The sequence below is a fragment of the Scyliorhinus torazame genome, chromosome 10, assembly GCF_047496885.1.
Source record: "Scyliorhinus torazame isolate Kashiwa2021f chromosome 10, sScyTor2.1, whole genome shotgun sequence".
In the NCBI taxonomy this organism is placed as follows: Eukaryota; Metazoa; Chordata; class Chondrichthyes; order Carcharhiniformes; family Scyliorhinidae; genus Scyliorhinus; species Scyliorhinus torazame.
In genome coordinates, this window is record NC_092716.1 from 88,916,818 (window position 1) to 88,940,093 (window position 23,276).

At 46.0% G+C, this 23,276-nt stretch overlaps 1 protein-coding gene across 1 annotated transcript in view; it reads right to left on the reverse strand.

The window, feature by feature from the left end:
• Nucleotides 1-305: 305 nt before the first annotated feature.
• Nucleotides 306-23,276, reverse strand: part of tmppe (transmembrane protein with metallophosphoesterase domain) — a 46,452-nt gene continuing 23,481 nt past the window's right edge. Inside the window, exon 5 of the mRNA XM_072518393.1 lies at nucleotides 306-9,373. Coding sequence (XP_072374494.1) covers nucleotides 9,183-9,373 — 191 coding nt within the window. The 3' untranslated portion in view covers nucleotides 306-9,182. The remainder of the gene's footprint in view (nucleotides 9,374-23,276) is intronic.

The following is a 23,276-nucleotide window of genomic DNA, read 5'->3' on the forward strand; positions in this document are numbered from 1 at the left end:
AATGAAGTATATTTTTCAAAAAAAAGAATTTGTGTCTCTAAGGTTTTGATTTCAGTCTTTTACTCTGGCAAATTACCCTTATAAATGGATGGGAGTTAATAATCCCGAGTTAACCATCACTGCGCTCTTAAAACACCTTTAGCTCTTCTCTTGTAAGAAGAGTACATGTTAAAACACCCACAACCTTTCCTTATCATCTGAGTGTTTGACTTTATTAACTCCAGCCTACACCCTTCAACTCAACTTTCCAAATGGCTATATGGGTAATAAATCCCATTTTGGAAATGGAATACACTATTCTGTTTTGGCAGAATAAAATTTATTAATCTTTAAACAGAGAAAAGACAAGATTCCACAGGATAAAATAACCACCAAGTACAAAAATTCTGATAACATATTTGGTTCGCTGTTGAGCTTTACATCTAACCAATCCAACAATGTCCCTCTGATGAAGAGCTAGATTTTGGTTATGCCTAAATTTTAGATTTGGTCTGCTTATTTTACTTTAACCCTGGTGCACAAAAGACAGTCTGCATTCTGTACCGAAAGCAACAAAAATAACAAGTATTCTTAAAGTTTTTCATCTTGCACTCATCAGGAGAGGTGCAGGATTGCCAAATTTCAAAAGGAGCAACAATTTATACTGCATGAGAAAAGGGTGGAGATTGGGTGGCAAGTGACTGATTGGTTAAGGTGTTCCATGGATAATTTATCAGGGATCTAGTAACCCCAGGCTTTTGTTTTAATTTGAAAAAGGTGCAATGCCTGGACATATTCCTTTTGCTTCTGGAGCACTTGCATACCGAATATATGTAGCTTCTAGTAAGTGTAAGTGAGCCACATTGCAAGCCCAACTGATCATTTTAAATTGGTCATTAGTGCAATTTTTAGCACACTCAGGTTTGTTCTGCAAGTGCTGTCCAATTGCAGAATGACATCTAACGTAGACACTAAGTTCTGAATTTTGCAAGCACGGATGGATTAGTATGGTCAGTACTGTACCTATTACTCCCGGTTGCGGGCATGCCTGAATAGGTCGCATGTTCGGCAGCTCCCGCCGGGAACGGACTTTAGGGCTCTCTAGAGGGGCCCCAACGGCACTTGTTCGATGGCTTCCAGTGTGGGAAGGTGACAGCAAGGTCCCCACGACAGTATATGGATTGGACCAGGAGTGGAGCGGTGAAAAGAGAGATCTTGGAGCAGCGAAAAGTGAGAGGGAGAAAAAGCAAGGTGGCGGCGGGTGGAGACCAAGCAGCATGGGCGCAGTGGTCGCAGGAGCAGCAGGAGTTTCTTAAACGCTGCTTTGAGGAGCTGAAGACAGAAATGCTGGCGCCAATGAAGGCGGCGATTGAGAAGCTAGTGGAGACCCAGAGGGCCCAGGGGACGGCGATCCGGGAGGTGCGGCAGAAAGCCTTGGAGAACGAGGATGAGATCTTGGGCCTGGCGATGAAGGTGGAGGCACACGAGGCGCTGCATAAGAGGTGGGCAGAAAGATTTGAGGACCTGGAGAATAGGTAGAGGAGGAAGAATTTTCGGATTCTGGGTCTCCCTGAAGGAGTTGAGGGGCCCGATACCGGGGCATATGTGAGCACGATGCTCAATTCGCTGATGGGCGCAGGAGCTTTCCCGAAGCCCCTGGAACTAGATGGAGCTCATCGGGTCCTGGCAAGGAGACCCAAGGCCAACGAGCCGCCAAGGGCTGTAGTGGTGAGGTTTCACTGCTTTTTGGATAGTGTGTCCTGAGATGGGCCAAGAAAGAGCGGAGCAGCAGGTGGGAGAACACGGAGATCCGCATCTACCAGGACTGGAGTGCAGAGGTGGCCAAGAAGAGAGCTGGCTTTAATCGGGCCAAGGCGGTGCTCCATCGGAAGGGGGTGAAGTTCGGTATGCTGCAGCCAGCGCGATTGTGGGTCACATTCCAAGATCGGCACCACTATTTCGAAACGCCTGAGGAGGCTTGGAGCTTTATACAGACTGAAAAGTTGGACTCAAATTGAGGGTCTGTGGTTGTGGGGGGGATGTCTGCTGTATATATGGTTTTAAATACGTGTAGGGAATGTTCCCTTGGTTGGGTGCTGGATGGGGATGGATGAAGGGATTTGATGGGTGACTGTGGGAGAGTGTGGGCGCCGGTGTTGGAGGGAGGGCAGGCACGGGGATGGGGGAATTGAGATAAGGCCGCAAAAGGAGCTGCGCCAGAGGGGGCGGGGCCGGCTCAGGAAAGCACGGGCTTTTTCCCGCGCTAGGGAAGGACGGCGGTGTGGGTCGGAGGAGCGCACACTGACTGCTAGGGAGGAGGGGGAGGGGGGATTCCCACACTTGGGGGGGTCGATGGGAAGGCGGGAGAGGCCGGGGTCAGCAGGAGTCAGCTGACTTACGGGAGTGTTATGGGGGGAGCAAAAGAGCTAGATATGGATCTAGCGGGGGGGGGGGGGGTATAGGGTTGCTGCTGCATTGGCCAATGGGGAACTGGAAATAGGAGAGGTGGTCGGGGCGGGGGTCCGCCGTCTGGGGGACTGGAGGGTGCGGGAGGTGCGGGCACGTGACTGGCCTAGAAAAGGAGATGGCTAGTCAGCAGGGGGAGGGGTGAGAAGCCCCCCAATCCGGCTGATAACTTGGAATGTGAGGGGCCTGAATGGGCCAGTTAAGAGGGCCCAAGTGTTCGCGCACTTAAAGGGACTGAAGGCAGACGTGGTCATGCTTCAGGAGACACATTTGAAGGTGGCAGACCAGGTCAGGTCAGGTTGAGAAAGGGATGGGTAGGACAGGTATTCCATTCGGGGCTGGATGCGAAGAACAGAGGGGTTGCAATACTGGTGGGGAAGCGGGTGTCGTTTGAGGCCAAGAACATTGTAGTGGATAATGGGGGTCGATACGTGATGGTGAGCGGTAGGTTGCAGGGGGTATGGGTGGTACTGGTAAACGTATACGCCCCGAACTGGGATGATGCCAGATTTATGAAGCGCATGCTGGGTCGGATTCCGGACCTGGAGGCAGGAAGGTTGATAATGGGGGGGGCGGGGGGGGATTTCAACACGGTGCTGGATTCAGCATTAGATCGCTCCAGATCCAAGACGGGGAAGAGGCCGGCTGCACCCAAGGTGCTTAGGGGGTTTATGGACCAGATGGGGGGTGGGGGGGGGGGGGGGGGGGGGGGGGGGGGGGGGGAAGGTGGATCCATGGAGGTTTGCTAGGCCCCTGGCCAGGGAATTCTCATTCTGTTCCCATGTACAGAGCCTACTCCCGGATAGATTTTTTTTGTTTTGAGTAGGGCGTTAATCCCGAAAGTGGAAGGAACGGAGTATTCGGTCATAGCCATCTCAGACCATGCCCCGCACTGGGTGGAGCTGGAGTTAGGTGAGGAGAGGGACCAGCGTCTGCTGTGGCATCTTGATGTGGGATTACTGACGGATGAGGAGGCGTGCGGGAGGGTGCGGGGGTGCATTGAGAGATACTTGGAGGCCAATGACAATGGAGAGGTGCAGGTGGGGGTAGTCTGGGAGGCGTTGAAGGCGGTGGTCAGGGGAGAGTTAATCTCCATTAGGGCCCACAGGGAGAAGAGAGAGGGCAGGGAGAGGGAGAGGTTGGTGGGGGAGATCTTAAGGGTGGACATGAGATATGCAGAGGCCCCCGAGGAGGGACTACTTAGGGAGCGGCGAAGCCTCCAGATGGAGTTTGACCTGTTGACCACAGAGAAAGCAGAGGCACAGTGGAGTAAAGCACAGGGGGTGACGTACAAGTATGGGGAGAAGGCGAGCCGGATACTGGCACACCAGCTCTGTAAGAGGGTGGCAGCGAGGGAGATAGGTGGAGTTAAGGATAGCAGGGGAAATACGGTGCGGAGTGCGATGAGAGTAAATGAGGTATTTAAGGACTTCTATGAGGAGCTGTACAGACCTGAGCCCCCAGCGGGTGAAGAGGGGATGCGACGATTTTTTGATCAACTGAGGTTCCCGAGGGTGGAGGAGCAGGAGATGGCTGGTTTAGGGGCGCCAATTGGGTTGGAGGAGCTGGTTAAAGGATTGGGGAACATGCAGACGGGGAAGGCCCCGGGGCCAGATGGGTTCCCGGTCGAGTTTTATAGGAAATATGTGGACGTGCTAGGCCCGTTGTTAGTGAGAACTTTCAATGAGGCAAGGGAGAGGGGGACCCTGCTCCCGACAATGTCCGGGGCGCTGATCTCGCTGATTCTGAAGCGGGGGAAGGACCCGCTGCAATGTGGGTCGTATAGACCGATCTCGCTCCTTAATGTGGATGCTAAGTTGTTGGCAAAAGTGCTGGCTACGAGAATTGAGGACTGTGTCCCTGGGGTGATTCATGAGGACCAGATGGGATTTGTAAAGGACAGGCAGCTAAACACTAATGTGCGGAGGCTCCTCAACGTGATTATGATGCCATCGGTGGAGGGAGAGGCGGAGGTAGTGGCAGCTATGGACGCGGTGAAGGCCTTCGACCAGGTGGAGTGGGAGTATCTTTGGGAAGTGCTGCGGAGGTGTTTATCAATTGGGTCAGGCTCCTATATAGAGCCCCGGTGGCGAGTGTGGCTACGAATCAGCGGAGGTCGGAGCACTTTCAGCTGTACCGAGGGACGAGGCAGGGGTGCCCCCTGTTCCCCTTGTTGTTTGCATTGGCAATTGAGCCTTTGGCCATGGCACTAAGGAAGTCCAGGAAATGGAGGGGGTTGGTCCGAGGGGGAGAGGAACATCGGGTGTCGCTGTATGCGGACGACCTGTTGCTGTATGTGGCAGATCCAGTGGAGGGGATGGTGGGGGTCATGCGGATCCTAAGGGAGTTTGGGGACTTCTCGGGCTATAAACTCAACGTAGGGAAAAGTGAGCTCTTTGTGGTGCATCCAGGGAACCAGGGAAGGGGGATAGACGACCTACCATTGAAGAGGGCGGAAAGGAACTTTCGGTACTTGGGGATCCAGGTGGCTGGGAGCTGGGGGGCCCTGCACAAGCTCAATTTGACGCGGTTGGTGAAGCAGCTGGAGGAGGATTTCAAAAGATGGGATGTGCTGCCACTCTCGCTAGCGGGCAGGGTACAGTCGGTTAAAATGATGGTCCTCCCGAGGTTTCTCTTTGTGTTCCAGTGCCTTCCCATTGTGATTACCAAGGCCTTTTTTGAACGGGTAGGTCGGAGCATCATGGGTTTTGTGTGGGCAAATAAGACCCCGAGGGTAAAGAGGGTGTTTCTGGAGCGTAGCAGGGACGGGGAGGGCTGGCGCTGCCAAATCTGTGCGGCTACTATTGGGCAGCCAACGTGACGATGATCCGTAAGTGGGTAATAGAGGGAGAGGGGACGGCGTGGAAGAGGTTGGAGATGGCGTCCTGCAGGGGCACGAGCCTGAGGGCGCTGGTGACGGCACCGCTGCCGCTCTCGCCGACAAGGTACACCACGAGTCCGGTGGTGGGGGCAATGTTGAAGATCTGGGGCAGTGGAGACGGCATAGGGGCGAGATGGGAGCCTCGGTTTGGTCCCCGATTCGGGAGAACCATCGGTTCGTCCCGGGAAGGATGGATGGGGGGTTTCGGAGCTGGCATCGGGCAGGGATCAGAAGAATGGGGGACCTGTTTATAGATGGGACATTTGCGAGCCTAGGGGCGCTGGAGGAGAAGTTTGGGTTACCCCCAGGAAATGCGTTCAGGTATATGAAAGTGAGGGCGTTTGTGAGGCGGCAAGTGAGGGAATTCCCGTTGCTCCCGGCACAGAGGATTCAGGACAAGGGTGATTTCGGATGTATGAGTCGGAGAAGGCAAGGTTTCGGCGATCTATCAAGAGATGAAAGAAGAGGAGGTGGTTTCGGTAGAGGAGCTAAAGGGCAAGTGGGAGGAGGAGCTTGGGGAGGAGATAGATGAGGGTCTGTGGGCTGATGCCCTGAGTAGGGTTAATTCTTCCTCCTCTTGCGCCAGGCTCAGCCTAATACAATTCAAGGTTGTTCACAGAGCGCATATGACAAGGGCGAGGATGAGTAGGTTCTTTGGGGAGGAGGACAGGTGTGGGAGGTGCTCGGGGAGTCTGGCAAATCACGTCCACATGTTCTGGTCGTGCCCGGCACTGGAGGGGTTTTGGAGGGGTCTTGCGATGACTATGTCCAAGGTGGTGAAAGTCCAGGTCAAGCCGAGTTGGGGGTTGGCATTATTTGGGGTAACGGACGAGCCGGGAGTGCAGGAGGCGAAAGAGGCCGGTATTCTGGCCTTTGCGTCCCTGGTAGCCCGGCGGAGGATCTTGTTATTATGGAAGGACGCGAAGCCCTCCAGTGTGGAAGCTTGAATAAATGACATGGCAGAGTTCATTAAGCTGGAGAGGATAAAGTTTGCCTTTCGAGGGTCTGTGCAGGGGTTCTTCAGGCGGTGGCAACCGTTCCTAGACTATCTTGCGGAGCGCTAGGAAGAGGTCAGCAGCAGCAACCCGGGGGGAGGGGGTCTCTTTCGGGGGGTATTTGGGCGGGTTGGGGGGGGGGCTCCCCAAGGGTACTCTTGAATGTCATATGGGGGGGGTTAATATATGCGGGAGAAACCCAATGTATAAGTAGTTTATTATTTTTGATCGTGGTGTTTGTGTTCTTTCTTCTTTTGTTATGGGGGGGGGGCTTGTTTGTTAAAAAATTTTGTTGGAAAAATTTGAATAAACATATTTAAAACATTTTTTAAAGTACTGTACCTATTGTGAACAGCTGAAGGGACGTGCTGTCTAATATGATTCGCTAGTTGTTGGGACGTACGGTTAACATACCTGGCATCTCACAGGCACTGAAATTTACATGCCACACCACTAATTTGAGTGGTAAGCAGAATGTCTTTTTGGCTTGATGGCAGCACCCTGTATTTGGAAAATAGCAACTATGTGGCTATCTCATAAATTTGAACAACAGATGAATCAAGCTGTTTCACACTGTAGCAACAAAATTGGTATTTTCCAAAAACAGGATGCTGCCGTCAAGCCAAAAACACATTCTGCCTCTCAAATGAGTAACGGGTTATATGAATTTCAGTGCCAGTGCATTGCCAGAAATACAGATTGTATGTCCCAACAGTCGGGGGAACATATCAAACAGCATGTCCCATCAACTGTTCACAATAGACAAAGTGCTGACTGTACTCAACCATCCCGTGCTTGCAACACTCAAAACATATTGTCTACAGTTAGCTGTAATTCTGAAATTGGACAGAACTTGCTGAGCAATCCTGAATGTGCTAAGAATGACAAAAAAACTAATTTAAAATGATCATTTGGACACACAATATTGCTCACCTAGACTTGCTAGAAGCTATATATTTATATGCAGGGAACTGCTCTCTGTAGGCAAAAGGAACATGTCCAGGCTTCACATCTTGTTGAATTCAACAAACATGTGGGGGCAATAATGGTTTAGTACAGTGGGCTAAGACAGCTGGCTTGTAATGCAGAACAAGACCAGCAGCGCGGGTTCAATTCCCGTACCAGCCTCCCCGAACAGGCGCCGGAATGTGGCGACTAGGGGCGTTTCACAGTAACTTCATTGAAGCCTACCTGTGACAATAAGCGATTATTATTATCCTCCCCACTCCTTCAGTCAATTAACTAAACTGTTGAAAATTAACAAAGGATTAAGTCTAATCAATTCAAATCTGCATCCTTGAAATTAGCTGATAATTGGTCACTGTCCGTTGTGAGTTTGCACATTTTCCCCGTGTTTGCATGGGTCACACTCCCACAACCCAAAGATATGCAGGGTAGGTGGACTGGCCACGCTAAATTGCCCCTTAATTGGAAAAAAAAATAATTGGGTACTCTAAATTTATTTTTTAAAAGAAATTAGCTGATAATTCACTTTTTTAGGAATAATTTCTTACTTCAACTTGCGTAGTTCGAATTATTGGATAATTCAACTTTTAAGCATGTTTAAAAATAAATTTAGAGTACCCAAACTCCACACGGACAGTGACCCAGAGCCGAGATCGAACCTGGGACCTCGGCGCCGTGATGCAGCAGGGCTAACCCACTGTGCCACCGTGCTGCCCCACTTTTAAGCATTTTGCAGTAAAAACTTCAAGTGACCAGGATCAGATTTATTTAAATTCTGTTTTCTATGACTTGACCTGGTTGCAGAGAGCTACGCGTTGTATTTAAAACAGCTAATCACGTAATTCCACTCAGACTTCCACAGGCTTGCTGCTGAATTTTGCAAGCAATTGCAAACTCCATGAGGCACCAAAAGAGGTAAATATTTGGTAACTTCCAATAGTTGATCATACATAAATTTATCTAAAGCGGAAAACACTTTCGGTACACAGCCTACCTTCATCAAAAAAAAGTGCCATTACAAAAATTCTCCAAAAAATCTGCAACAATAATTCAATGTTAACAGGTTTTAACTTTCAGGAAGCATGAAAAGTATTGCAAATTTGAATAAATTGGAAGGCATTTCTCAGAGATTGAAATACATTCAATTATTTACATACCCACTATCAAACAATGCAGTAATTAACATCACATCATGTTCAAGAATTCAGAAGATTACCAATAATTTAGTACATTAATAAACTGCAGTAACAATTGTGGTGATTTCAACAAATAGAACATTTCTAAGAGAAATTGACAGACAAAACTATGGGACAAAATGCTTTCAATTTAATTTGGATTCTAATGGAAGTTAGCAAAGTGACAATTATAAAAAAGCAATGCACAGAGGGATTATATTTTGCAACAGGCACTCAAAACCGTCCATTGATTTTTGAACAGTGTGCCAGTGCGTGAATTGGATGCAGCATCTGCCACACATTCAGTTGCTGGTCTCAGCATGCTGCTGCAGATTGGCACAGTGTGAATGGAGACTGGAGAGTCATTCATGGGCCCTGCTCAAGCAATCCCCAAGTTATCAGTAGAGGAGGCCAGGAGCCACTCTCTCTAATACAGGTCACTCAGGTCACCTGGACCCCACAAAAAGTATGTAAATGTAAATATGATCAGCAGTGCTGCGTCTTACCCTCGCCCTCCCATTGTTGTAAGGGATTGATCTTTGTGACAAAAGTACAGTAATTGGCAAAATGTGTATCAATCTACTCAAAAACAATGAACTCTGGTGATTTATTAATCATACAAGCAGATTACCTACTCATTCTTCAAATTCATTGCCCAAAATACACCAATGTGCAACATTCATGATTCTTAAAAGGAGGACCTGCAGAAAGATAACCAGTTCATCCAGTCTTAAAGATAATTTCTGTTATCTCCGCTCTGCTTCCAAGTCTCATTGGAATCCCGTAGTAAATTGTCCCAGGAGTTACGTAGACTAAACTGTTCTCACCAACTTTGTAAAGACCTTCAAAATATGGATTCAAAAAATAAGCAGCAATTGCCAGAGGAAAAATCTGCCCAGCATGGGTATGACCTGTTGAAAGGAAGAATAAAAATAAATTAGATCTTTGCACTAATAATTCTGAACTGGAGGATTTAGTGAATTAAAGTAATGCAATCAAAGTGGTGAAATACCTTCTCCCTCCACCTAAAATGCCTAGATCTTTCACAGATAGAGTGCATAATCAGCCTTGTGGATTCAATACGTTTTAGTTTGTTCCCTTGTGAAAGATAAAGTTGCACCCAATGTCTATACTCAGTGTGCCAATACACACCTGCATTTCATGCAATCACTCCATCACCTTATGAACAAGGAAGCTGAACTCATAAGCAATGAAATGCAGAGGTAATGCACGCGCACAATACAAAGCAAAAAGAACAGATTACAAAACATTTCAAAATATACTTCATTGGCTTTAAAGCACCTTAAGGCGCTTTATGAATGAAAGTTCTTTCTTTAATACAAGTGCAACATTTAAACTAACAATGTAGTCAATTTCATAAATTCTAAGTCAGATGCTCATGGAGCATAAAAGTAGTAAAGAATTGTTCTCCTCCTGATTGGGAATACAATTTTTCTTTACTAACAGGGATTCCGATTTGCACATGACAAAATAATAAGTGGGAATAATTGTGGCTTCAACAAGGCTATATTCCAACCATTCCAAAAGAGCTACCTTATGTAGTTTCTTACTATTCACAATGCCTTTGAACATAGTTCCCTGCTGTGGATACAGGATCAAATAATAAGTATTGAAATGGGGGGGAGGGGGGGGGGATTTTCCGGTCCTGCCCATCACAGGAATTGCCACGGACATGATGGAAAATTTGGTGGACCATTTAAAAGTTTGTTGACCTCGGGCAGGAATTTCCAATCACGGGGCGGGAGCAACTGGAAAATTCCGCTTGGGATTTATTTTGCCAAGTGATTGTATGCCCCGATACAATATCAACTGCATGGTACTAAAATAAAGAACACCTGAGGAAGTCTGTGAATGTCTTACCCAGCAAACAAACTTTCATGAACATTTTAATCGGCAAAAGAAAGCAAATTCATTAATTTTGCCCGACTAACCCTCTGGAACTAATGGAATCACTAAAAGGCTTTCCTGGAACCTTTGTACGGTCAGTTTGCAAGATTATAAGTCATCTTTACTTTCTGATCCAATATTTTGTTCATATTCTCTTTTGGTCTGGAGGCAGTGGCATACTAGTATTATCAACGGACTAGTAATCCAGAGACCCAGGATAATGCTCTGGGGTCCTGGGTTCGAATCCCATCACGACAGATGGTGAAATTTGAATTTAATAAAAATCTGGAATTAAAAGTCTAATGAGGACCATGAAACCATTGCTGATTGTTGTAACAACCCATCTGGTTCACTAATGTCCTTCAGGGAAGGAAATCTGCCGTCCTTACCCGGTCTGGCCTACATGTGACTCCAGACCCACACAGCGATGCAGTTGACTCTTAACTGCACCACTGAAATAGCCCAGCAAGCCACTCAGTTCAAGGGCAATTAGGAATGGGCAACAAATGCTGGCCCAGCTAGTGACGCCCACATCCCAAGAATGAATACAGAAGAAGATTCATCCTGGAGTACAACTTCCACAGTGCCAGTTGTTTCCAATACCTTAATCACATGCAGAACCCGAGGGCGAGGGGTCATTGCAGTGGAGCCTGCACCTGCCCTGACCTGATACTCAAACAGGCACAACACATTGGACAATATGCAGGAATGGGACCTTTTACTGACTTCGCCATTACTTCACCCAGGGGTGATGAGCATTTCCATCACTGTCCTGTCTTAAATCAGCACAACAGCCATCAAGCCCAGGATCCTCAGGCCTATGCAGCTCAGCAATACATTATTTAGTGCATTTGGTTACTTCAGTTTATCAATCTGCATAATTTCCCTTCTGATGGTCCTGTGTCTTACATCTCCAGTCCAAGAAGACAGCCTTGAGTTCCACTCTCAGACCTTCACTGTTGCTTCTCTGCAGACAGAAAGCATGCAAGACTGGCATTCCCCCAATATCAACTCCATCCTTGTATAAAGTGACTGCTCGCATTAGACGCCTAAATCTGAAAATTACTGGGGGAAAAAGTGCGAATACCTGTGTCCTACCTGTCCATGACAAATTATTCACAGCCAACAAGCTGCCCAGTAATCAGAAGCATTATATTTCCCATGCTAACTGCACAATGGGAGAGAGGGGGATTAATTAAATAATAGATCTTTGGGGCAGCACGGTGGCGCAATGGATAGCACTGCTGCCTCACGGTGCCGAGGTCCCAGGTTCGATCCCGGCTCTGGGTCACTGTCCGTGTGGAGTTTGCACAGTCTCCCCGTGGGTTTTGCCCCCACAACCCAAAGATGTGCAGGCTAGGTGGATTGGCCACACTAAAATTACCCCATAATTGAAAAAAATGAATTGGGTACTCTAAATTAAAAAAAAAATAATAGATCTTTGATTATATGGATTACTTAGCAATATTTGGAAACATATCTATAGTCTTTAATATAGGCTGGATGGGTGGACAAGATTGCAGTTCTTCAATACATTTTTAGCGCAACAGTCACTTGGTGCTAGTGTCTGACTGCTGACAATTATAGATAAGTCATTATGTCAGTATGTCTGAAATCAGTGTGAGGAATGGATCCTTAAACAAGCGCCACATACCCAGCAGTATGTACTCTATCATAGTTTCTGTCACATTTCAGTGCAGAGAAATATTGTAACGTTATTAGATTCTATTATTAAATATGAGACCACCACCACCAGTCAGCCTGTCAGACAGTGCAGCAACATCCTGTATTGTCAAGGCAGCTATTCCTATCAATTTGGAAGTCAGCATCAGCATTTTCAGTGGAAGGCAGCTGGTGATTTTGGGGTGATGAAGGGTGCGATTGTAATCAATTTGGCATGTTTGCGGAGTGACTTGCAATGGTCTGGATTGCTGGTTATGCTCCGACACGTCAAGGACAAATGACACGCCCGCTTATTGGTCCACAGAGGTTGTGTAGGGCCCAGTTTGAGTGTGGAATAAGGCTCTCACTTGTTTCACACAGAAGCATTAGAACCTATTTGAAGTTGCTCATTGGACTTTGGCTGGCCATTGAACAATCCTTGGTTTTAAAAAGAAATGTACCACCATCCCATTTCCAGTATAAAAGAGCGATGGGCATACAAATATTGTCCACATAAAGTCAGCTTTTCAGAACACAGTTCGTTATTAACAGATGTTCCTCACGACTTTAAATTTCAAATACCATATTCTAGCTCTCCCCACTCTGCTGAAATCAGAATTGCACGGAGTCCAACCATAATTCATTCTTTATCAGATGCTTGAAATGTGGAAGTCTCTGCTTCATTCAGTCTTTCCTTTGCCCCAAATTCTACATTTAAAAAGCCAAAGTTAGCAATGATCAACCAATGCTAATGAGTTATTTTCTTTTCCCGCCTACTCTTTTAACCTTGATGTACTTGGGCCTTGCAGCTGAACTTCGATTTTCAAAAATAGTTTCTTTGCCTCACTGAAATGAGTAGTACCTAATTTTAAAATGCTGTAAAGCTGTTTAGGACCTCTCTCCCCACCCTATTCTTTCCGAACTGTCACTGGCTCAATATGACTCAAAGCTGCAAATAGCATCTTAGTGAAATAAAAGAATGGACCCTCCCTCTGTACATGATTTACCACAGCAGCAGAAAACACTTGTGGCATTTTATTCTGAAAAGCGACACCCTGAAGACTGCTCACTATAATATCTCTGATCAGCTGCCTGAGCGTTCATCATAGCATAGTTCTGGGAATCATAAATTAAAGCTATGAGTATCTTAAGCTTTAATATCAATTATTATCATTGCTCTTTCAAGCTGTTTGTACCTCACCAGCTTTTCTGGATATCTGAGAAACACAAACTGATGAATGACCAAAGATGCAATAGTAGATGCCACCAGAAGCGGCATTTCACTCTTCAATGTTTAACTCTACATTCAAAGATAAAGCAATGTCCAGTGTTCGGTGACTGTGTTATCTATCCTATTTGGACATTGAGTGATCAACTAGGAGTTTACCTTGGCCAATGAAAAGTCAGTCAAACATAAGGGACTGCAAAATTGTGTGTCTTGCAGTTTAAGTTGAGTGGACAAACCCTTAGTTACAGGCCCTGAAACCCTTAACTTGGCAATCAGGTGAAGTAACATGGAGGTGAGACGGTTGCGAGGATTACTGGAAAAGCAGGAGTCAGATGGGGATGGGGGGCGGTGAATGGGTGGGAGGGGGTGGGGCGTTCATTACCCAGGTCCTAAGCAGGTACTCTTTATCCCCCAAGAGCCAACTGGCCATCCTGAAGTGGTCCTCGAGGAGGCCGGGGATCTCCAACTGCCCCAGGATGTAGCTGCCGTGCACACTCCATGGGAAGCGTGCATACACGTGAATGATCCGGAGGTGGTGGCTGCACACAAGTTAAACGTTCAGGGAGTGGATGTTGATGAAGGGCACTCCCAGAACTCCTGGTGGGCACAAGGCTACATGGATGCTATCAATCGCGCCCTGGACCTGGGGCATCCCGTCGATGGCAGAAAGTCCTCCTGCCCGGGCATCCTGTTGGGCTTGGTCCAGGTCAAAGTTTATATAGTTAACTGCCTGGGCAAACAGGGCACCCGTGACTTCATGGATGCACTGTGGGCTGTAGCTTGTGAAATGCCACATAGGTCTCCGCTCGAGCCCTGGAATTAACCTGAGGCGTAGATGTTCAGGGCTGCAGTGACCTTGACGGCCACCTGGAGCGGGTATCATCCTCCTCCACGTGGTGCAGTCTGCAAGCACATGGCACAGGTGCCACACCGTCCCCTTGTTGAGGCGGAGCCCCCTGCAGCTACGGTGTCCATCATCTGTTCGAAAGACCAGTGATGCCTGCACACATTGGGCTGTTGCCGGCCTCCCCCTCTGGGTCCCTCCCTGGGGTGATGAGCGGCCCGGTCTTCAGGGTGTGGACGGGCCCCTACACATGGGCTGCCACCTCGAGCCTCTGTCGACGCCTATCGAAGATAGCTATTCGCCGCCTCGGATCCCCACGGCTGCCATTTCGCCAGGTTCACGTTTTTAAAAAGGTGTAGTAATCGGCGCCTGCATGACCGTTTGCTGGGAAGACGGTTAGATCACGGGAGGCCATTAGATAGGGGGTCGTTATCGTTAATTGTATGGAGATTGGCTTTTATTGGTCATTATCGGTTTCTTACCAAGTCAGAGCATGATTTGGTTGACGGGCCAGTTAGATGGCAAACCAATTGGCACCCGGCATTGATCCCGGTGTTGGACTCTCCTGCGATCTAATGGCCGTGTCAAGCTCTCGCTCAAGTGCGATGTGGCTTCTAAATCGCACCCATGGATTCGCTGAGGTCCTTTACTCCATTCCCTCCAACATTAAACATTTGTGGCTTGGGGCAGTACAGAAGGGGTCTGTCAGCATTTAAATCAGATGGTTCTGTAGGAACTATAGGACCAAAACATCTCACACTTATTGTCTCTGACTTGATTAAACATGGTCTTCGGTAGCGACCTGAAAATTCTTTCGGGACCACTGAATAAGAAGCATTTAATTTATGCAGGTGCTCTGCCGGTACCATCTTGGATAGGATCCTGAGAAGAGTAACAAAAATGGCCATGGTACTCGTAATATGAAAAGCAGCATTATATAAGATAACATAAGACCATAAGATGCAAGAGCAGAAGCAAGCCATTTGACCCATCCAGTCTGCTTTGCCATTCAATGAGATCATGAGTGATCGGAGTAATATTCAACTCAGTTTTCCTGCCTTATCCCATAACCCTCGATTCACTTACTGATTAAAAATCTGTGTATCTCAGCCTTGAACATACGTCCCAGCCTCTGCAACCCTCTACGGTAAATAATTCCACAGATTCACTACCCTCAGAGAAGAAATCCCTCCTCATCTCGGACGTAAATGGGTGGCCCCCCTACTCTGAGATTATGCCCTCTGGTCCTAGACTCTCTCACAAGGGGAAACAACCTCTCAGCAGCTACCCTGTCAAGCCCCCTGAACATCTTATATGTCGCAAAAAAGGTCACCTCTCATTATTCTTTTTTTAAAAAAAATTTAGAGTAGCAATTCATTTTTTCAATTAAGGGGAATTTTAGCGTGGCCAATTCACCTACCCTACACATCTTTGGGTTGTGGGGGGCGAAACCCACGCAAACACGGGGAGAATGTGCAAACTCCACATGGACAGTGACCCAGATCCAGGATCGAACCTGGGACCTTGGCGACGTGATGCAGCAGTGCTAACCACTGCACCACCTCTCATAATTCTAAACTCCAATTTAAATCTTTTTTTTTAATAAATTCAACAGAAATGGAGGATAACATGTTATCATGTCCAGAGCTTTTTCATAGAAATGATCTGTCCATTAATGCGTTACTTGTTCCACCTATCAGTGCCATTCTCTGTCCAGGAGCCGCAGCTGTGCAGAGCCTTCCACACGGCCCAATCTCACCGGAACCAAATCCTGACATCCACATATTCCAATGGCGCTCCAGGTACAGTTGAACATCCTCGACTTACAGTGTGTTTAGCCCGTGGTGACGTGCCAGTTACATGCAGCACTCACCACACCAGTAACAAAAGCATCAGCAATCTGCAAAAGCATTTCTTCAACGCCATCATCAGGTGGCCCATTTGGATCAATGTCATTTTTTAAATATAAATTCAGAGTACACAATTCTTTTTTCCAAGGAGCAATTTAGTGTGGCCAATACACCTAAACCTGCACATCTTTGGATTGTGGGGAGAGACCCACGCAGAAACGGGAGAAGGTGCAAACTCCACACTGGCACTCATTTAACCTGTCTGTATACCTCTGTAGAACCTGTGTGTTATCCTCACCACTTGCCTTCCCACTTATCCCTGTGGCACTCCACTAGTTACAGGTTGGCATCCTGAAAAGGCCCCTCTTATCTCAACTCTCTGTCTTCTATCAGTTAGCCAATCCTCTAGCCATGCAAATATAATACCCCCAACATCATGGCTCTTACCTTAAGTAGCCTTTTATGCAGTACCTTACTGAACGTTTTTTAGGAATCTAAGCATATTACATCTGCTGGTTCCCTTTTATCTATCCTGCTCGTTACCATCTCAAAGAATTCTAATAGATTTGTCAGGCATGATTTCTCCTTCTTGAAGCCATGCTGACTCTGCTTGATTATATGATGCATTTCTAAATGACCTGCAATGGACTGTAACATTTTCTCAATGGCAGATGTTAAGTTAACTGGCCTATCATTACTGATTTTTTTTATCTCCCTCCCTTTTTGAATAAGGGTGTTACATTGGCAGTTTTCCAATCCTCTGGAACTTTTCCAGAATTTAAGGCTTCCTAGAAGATTACTACCAGTGCATTCACTATCTCTTTAGCTCCTTCCTTTAATATCAGAGGATGCAACCCATCAGGGACTTATCAGCCTTTCGCCCCATTAGTTTCCCTAGTACTTTTTCTCCAGTGACAGTTACTGGGCGGGATTTTCTGCGCAACATGGAAGCAGCCCACCATTGGCCGGTGGAAGGATCTTCTGGTCCCACCGTTGTCCATGGGGTTTCCTGTTGAATGCAGCTCTTGCCGGATGGAAATCCCGCCAGCGTAAATGGCCAGAAAGTTCTGGCCATTGTATTTATTTCCTTCCCCCTTTTGCCCCTTGATTTAGTATCTTTGGAATGCTATTAGTGTCTTCTACCGTGAAGATTGATGCAAAGTATTTATTTAACTTCTCTTTCATTTCCTGGTTCCCCATGATTATTTCCCTGGGCGCATTCTCTAAGGGGCCTATATTCACTTTGGCCTCTCTCTTACTTTTTATATATTTAAAGAAGTTCTTATCTGTCCGTTTTTATATCACTTGCTAGTTTACCATCATAGTTTATCTTCTTCCTCCTTTTTTGGTCATCTTTTGTTGGTTTTTAAAAACTTCCCAATCCTGTAGCTTACCATTAATCTTTGCCATATTGTATGTTTTTTCTTTCAGTTTAATTCTCTCCTAACCTCTCGGTTAACCATGGTTGATTTAGCCACTCCCTAGAATCCTTCTTCCTCACTGGGATATATCTTTGCCTTGAGTCATGAATTACTTTCATAAACGTCTGCTATTGCTGATCAACTGTTTTTTCTGCTCAAGTCCACTCCAGCCAACTCTTACATATTCTGATCCAAGATAATTTCTTGCTATCGAATTAACAAAGCTAACCCACCACCATTTTCGTCCTGCCTGTCCTTACGGAAATTTGACCTCATTGTATCGTATACAGACCAGCTCAATTGCAAACCTGAAGGATAAATGGAAGGAGCAAGCACAACTTACTCTCCACTGATTTGCAGGTTCATTGAGTTGTACCCTTAAAGGAGGCTGTGGGTGGGGAAGGCAGGAGGAGCAGGGGTGAGTACTCTAGAGGTCAGAAAAGAACACTCCGGCATACTGCCATCAGGCGTAATTCACAGTCATAGTGATCCACAGCACAGAAGAGGCCCTTCGGCGCATTACCACCTCAGTATTCTAATCCCATTTCCAGCACTTGGCCCCATAGCATTGTATGCATTGGCATCGCAAGTGCACACTAAATAGTTCTTAAATGTTATGCGGGTCTCTGCCTCCACCACCCTTTCAGGCAGCGAGTTCCAGACTCCCACCACCCTCTGGGTGAAAAGGTTTTTCCTTACATCTTCCCCTTTAAATCTCCTGACCCTTACCTTAAATCTACACCCCCTGGTCATTGGAGTTTGCACATTCCCCCCGTGTCTGTGTGGGTCTCACACCCACAACCCAAAGACGTGCAAGATAGGTGGATTGGCCACGCCAAATTAGAAAAAGGTTTTGAAAAATAACAGCATAATACTCTAGCTGTGGCCTAACCAACCGTTTATAGAGTTCCTGCATAACCTCCCTGCTCTTAAACTATGCCTTGGCTAATAAAGGCAAGTATACCATATGTCTTTTTAACCACTGTATCCACCTGCCCTGCGACTTTAAGGGACTAGTGTACATGTACAGCAAGGTCCCTCTGATCCTCGGTGCTTTCCAGGGTCCTGCCATTTATCATGTATTGCTTTGCCTTGTTTATCCTGCCCAAGTGCATCACCTCACACTTATGCGGATTGAATTGCATTAGCCCATTTGACCAGCCCAACTATATCCTCCTGTAATCTAAGGCTATCCTCCTCACTATTTACCACCTCACCAATATTCGTATCATCCGCAAAATTACTGATCAACCTTCCTATATTCATGCCTAAATCATTTATATAAACCACAAACAGCATAGTCCCCGACACTGATCTCTGCGGCATCCCACTGGACACAGGCTTTCAGTCAGATAAAAGCCCCTTGACTAACACTCTCTGCTTCGTGCCACTCAGCCAATTCTGGATCTAATCTCCCAAACTTCCTTGGACCCCATGGGCTCTTACCGTCGCTATCTGTCTCCCTTTTTAAAAATAATTTTTAAAAATGTTTTTTTCTGTTTTTTATTCAACGATAAGATTAGGGAGATGGAACAGAGGATACCAAAGCATGGCCTCATTTAAAGCATGGCCCCTTTAAAGCATGGCCTCGCTATCTGTCTCCCATGTGGGACATTATCAAAAGCATTGCTGAAGTCCAAGTAGACTACATTAAATGTATTTCCCTCATCTACACACGTGGTCACCTCTGCAAAACATAAGAACATAAGAACTAGGAGCAGGAGTAGGCCATCTGGCCCCTCGAGCCTGCTCCGCCATTCAATGAGATCATGGCTGATCTTGTGGACTCAGCTCCACTTTCCAGCCCGAACACCATAACCCTTAATCCCTTTATTCTTCAAAAAACTATCTATCTTTATCTTAAAAACATTTAATGAAGGCGCCTCAATTGCATCACTGGGCAAGGAATTCCATAGATTCACAACCCTTTGGGTGAAGAAGTTCCTCCTAAACGCAGTCCTAAATCTACTTCCCCTTATTTTGAGGCTATGCCCCCTAGTTTTGCTTTCACCCGCCAGTGGAAATAACCTGCCCGCCTCTATCCTATCTATTCCCTTCATAATTTTATATGTTTCTATAAGATCCCCCCCGCATCCTTCTAAATTCCAATGAGTACAGTCCCAGTCTACTCAACCTCTCCTCGTAATCCAACCCCTTCAGCTCTGGGATTAACCTAGTGAATCTCCTCTGCACACCCTCCAGCGCCAGTACGTCCTTTCTCAGGTAAGGAGACCGAAACTGAACACAATACTCCAGGTGTGGCCGCACGAACACCTTATACAATTGCAGCATTACCTCCCGAGTCTTAAACTCCATCCCTATAGCAATGAAGGACAAAATTCCATTTGCCTTCTTAATCACCTGTTGCACCTGTAAACCAACTTTTTGCGACTCATGCACTAGCACACCCAGGTCTCTCTGCACAGCAGCATGTTTTAATATTTTATCATTTAAATAATAATCCCTTTTGCTGTTATTCCTACCAAAATGGATAACCTCACATTTGTCAACATTGTATTCCATCTGCCAGACCCTAGACCATTCACTTAACCTATTCAAATCCCTCTGCAGACTTCCAGTATCCTCTGCACTTTTTGCTTTACCACTCATCTTAGTGTCATCTGCAAACTTGGACACATTGCCCTTGGTCCCCAACTCCAAATCATCTTAGTAAATTGTGAACAATTGTGGGCCCAACACTGATCCCTGAGGGACACCACTAGCTACTGATTGCAAACCAGAGAAACACCCATTAATCCCCACTCTTTGCTTTCTATTAATGAACCAATCCTCTATCCATGCTACTACTTTACCGTTAATGCCATGCATCTGTATCCTATGCAGCAACCTTTTGAGTGGCACCTTGTCAAAGGCTTTCTGGAAATCCAGATATACCACATCCTTTGGCTCCCCGTTATCTACCGCTCTGGTAATGTCCTCAAAAAATTCCACTAAATTAGTTAGGCACGACCTGCCCTTTATGAACCCATGCTGCGTCTGCCCAATGGAACAATTTCCATCCAGATGCCTCGCTATTTCTTCCTTGATGATAGATTCCAGCATCTTCCCTACTACCGAAGTTAAGCTCTGTGGCCTATAATTACCTGCTTTCTGCCTACCTCCTTTTTTAAACAGTGGTGTCACGTTTGCTAATTTCCAATCTGCCGGGACCATCAGGGCCAGGAGACTTGTCTACCTATAGCGCCATTAGCTTGCCCATCACTACCTCCTTAGTGATAACAATCATCTCAAGGTCCTCACCTGTCATAGCCTCATTTCTGTTAGTCACTGGCATGTTATTTGTGTCTTCCACTGTGAAGACCGACCCAAAAAACCTGTTCAGTTCCTCGGCCATTTCCTCATCTCCCATTATTAAATCTCCCTTCTCATCCTCTAAAGGACCAATATTTACCTTAGTCACTCTTTTTTGTTTTATATATTTGTAGACACTTTTACTATCTGTTTTTATATTCTGAGCAAGTTTACTCTCATAATCTATCTTACTCTTCTTTATAGCTTTTTTAGTAGCTTTCTGTTGCCCCCTAAAGATTTCCCAGTCCTCTAGTCTCCCACTGATCTTTGCCACTTTGTATGCTTTTTCCTTCAATTTGATACTCTCCCTTATTTCCTTAGATATCCACGGTCGATTTCCCCACTTTCTACCGTCCTTCCATTCTGTTGGTATAAACCTTGGCTGAGCACTGTGAAAAATCGTTTGGAAGGTTCACCACTGTTCCTCATCTGTTTCACCATAAAGTCTTTGCTCCCAGTCTACCTTAGCTAGCTCTTCTCTCATCCCATTGTAATCTCCTTTGTTTAAGCACAAAACACTATGTTTGATTTTACCTTCTCACCCTCCATCTGTATTTTAAATTCCACCATATTGTGATCGCTCCTTCCGAGAAAACATTCAATCAAGTTGGGCAGACATGACCTCCCTTTAACAAAACCATGCTAACTGGTCTTGATTTATCCCTGCTTCTCCAAATGCAGGTTAATTTTGTCCCTCAGAATTGCTTCCAATAGTTTCCTCTTCCTTACTTCTTGAATAATGGTACCACATTGGCTATCCTCCAGTCCTTAGCCATCTCTCCTGTGGCCAGAGAAGAACTGAAAATTATTACCAGCACCCCAACTATTTCCTCCCTTACCTCATTCAACTGCCTGCGATACATTTCATCTGACCCTGGATATTTGTATACTTTTAAGCATGACAGACCCAGAACCTCCACTCTGTTTCTGCTCATTTCTTTAATTTTATCAGTTCCTTTCCCTCATTTCTATACCCACACCTGCCCCCTTTCATTAGTGAACACCGACACAAAATATTAATTCAGAACCCTACCTACGTCCTCTGACTCCACACACAAATTACCACTGTGGTCCTTAATGGGCCGTACTCTTTCCCTAGTTATCCTTTTGCCCTTAATGTACATGTAAAACAATTTAGGATTGTCCTTTAATTTATCTGCCAGTATCCTTTCATGTCCCTTTTTTTGCTCTCCTATTTTTCTTAAGTTCCCTCTTGCACGTTCTATACGCCTCTAGGGCTTCTGCTGTTTTTAGTCCTCGATATATGCCATAAACCTCCCTTTTTCTCCTTATCCAATGTTGGATATCTCTCAACATCAAGGTTCACTGAATTTGTTGAGCCATCCTTTTTCTTTATTGGAATATGTTGGCCCTGTATTCTCCCTATTTCCGTCTTGAATGCGTCCCACTGTTGTGTCACAGATTTATTTAAAAGTGTCTGCTCCCAATCTACTCTGGATTAATCATATCTGTTCAGCATTCGTGCTGTTTAGAACTTTGATTTCAGGCCCATTCTTGTCCTTTGCTGTAACAATCTTGATCACTGTCTGCAAAATGTTCCCCCACCAAAAACTTGCCCGGCTTCGCTGCCTAAAATTAAATCCAGGACCACCCCTTCTCTTGTAGAACCTCCTCCGTGCTGGCTTAAAAGATTCTCCTGGATGCATTTTAAGAATTCCACTCTCTCTAAACCTTCCACATATGACTACCCCTCTTAATGTTGGGGAAGTTGAAATCTCCCACTATCACTACCCTATTACTTTCATACTGCTCTGAAATTTGCCTACATATCTGCTCTTTTATTTCTCTTGAGCTGTTAGGGGGCCCATAAAACATTCCCAGCACTGTGATTGCTCCTTTTTGGTATTCATGTCTTCATTTGAAGAGACTTCGAAGATATCATTCCTCCTTACTGCTGTACTTGATTCCCTGATCAATATTGCGACACCCACTTTCCCCTTCCCTGTCTTGCCTGAAGATCCTATATCTTGGAACATTGAGCTGCCAATCCTGTCCCTTTCTTAACCATATCTCAGTGACAGCAATGGCATCTTACCCCCATGTTTTAATTTGTGCCCCCACCTCATCTGCCTTGTGCGTCAGACTCCTTGCATTAAAATAAATGCCATCCAATCTGCTAAACCCCCTTGTGAATGAACTGGTCTAGAAATTCTATGCCTTCCTGACTCACTTTTTTCTCTCCTAATTTAAAAAAAATAAATTTAGAGTACCCAATTCATTTTTTCTAATTAAGGGGCAATTTAGCATGGCCAATCCACCTACTCTGCACATCTTTGGGTTGTGTGGAAACTCATGCAAACACGGGGAGAATGTGCAAGCTCCACACGGACAGTGACCCAGAGCCGGGATCGAACCTGGGACCTCGGCGCCATGAGACAGCAGTGCTACCCAATGTGCCACTAAGCTGCCTGTATTTCTCTACTAATTTTGGCTGTGCATCTCTCCATGCTGAAACTTCTCTCAGGATCCCAGTCACCTGCCAAATTAGTTTAAACCCTGCCCAATAGCACTAGCAAACCTCCCTGCAAGGACGCTGGTCCCATTTTGGTTCAGGTGCAACCCGTCCAC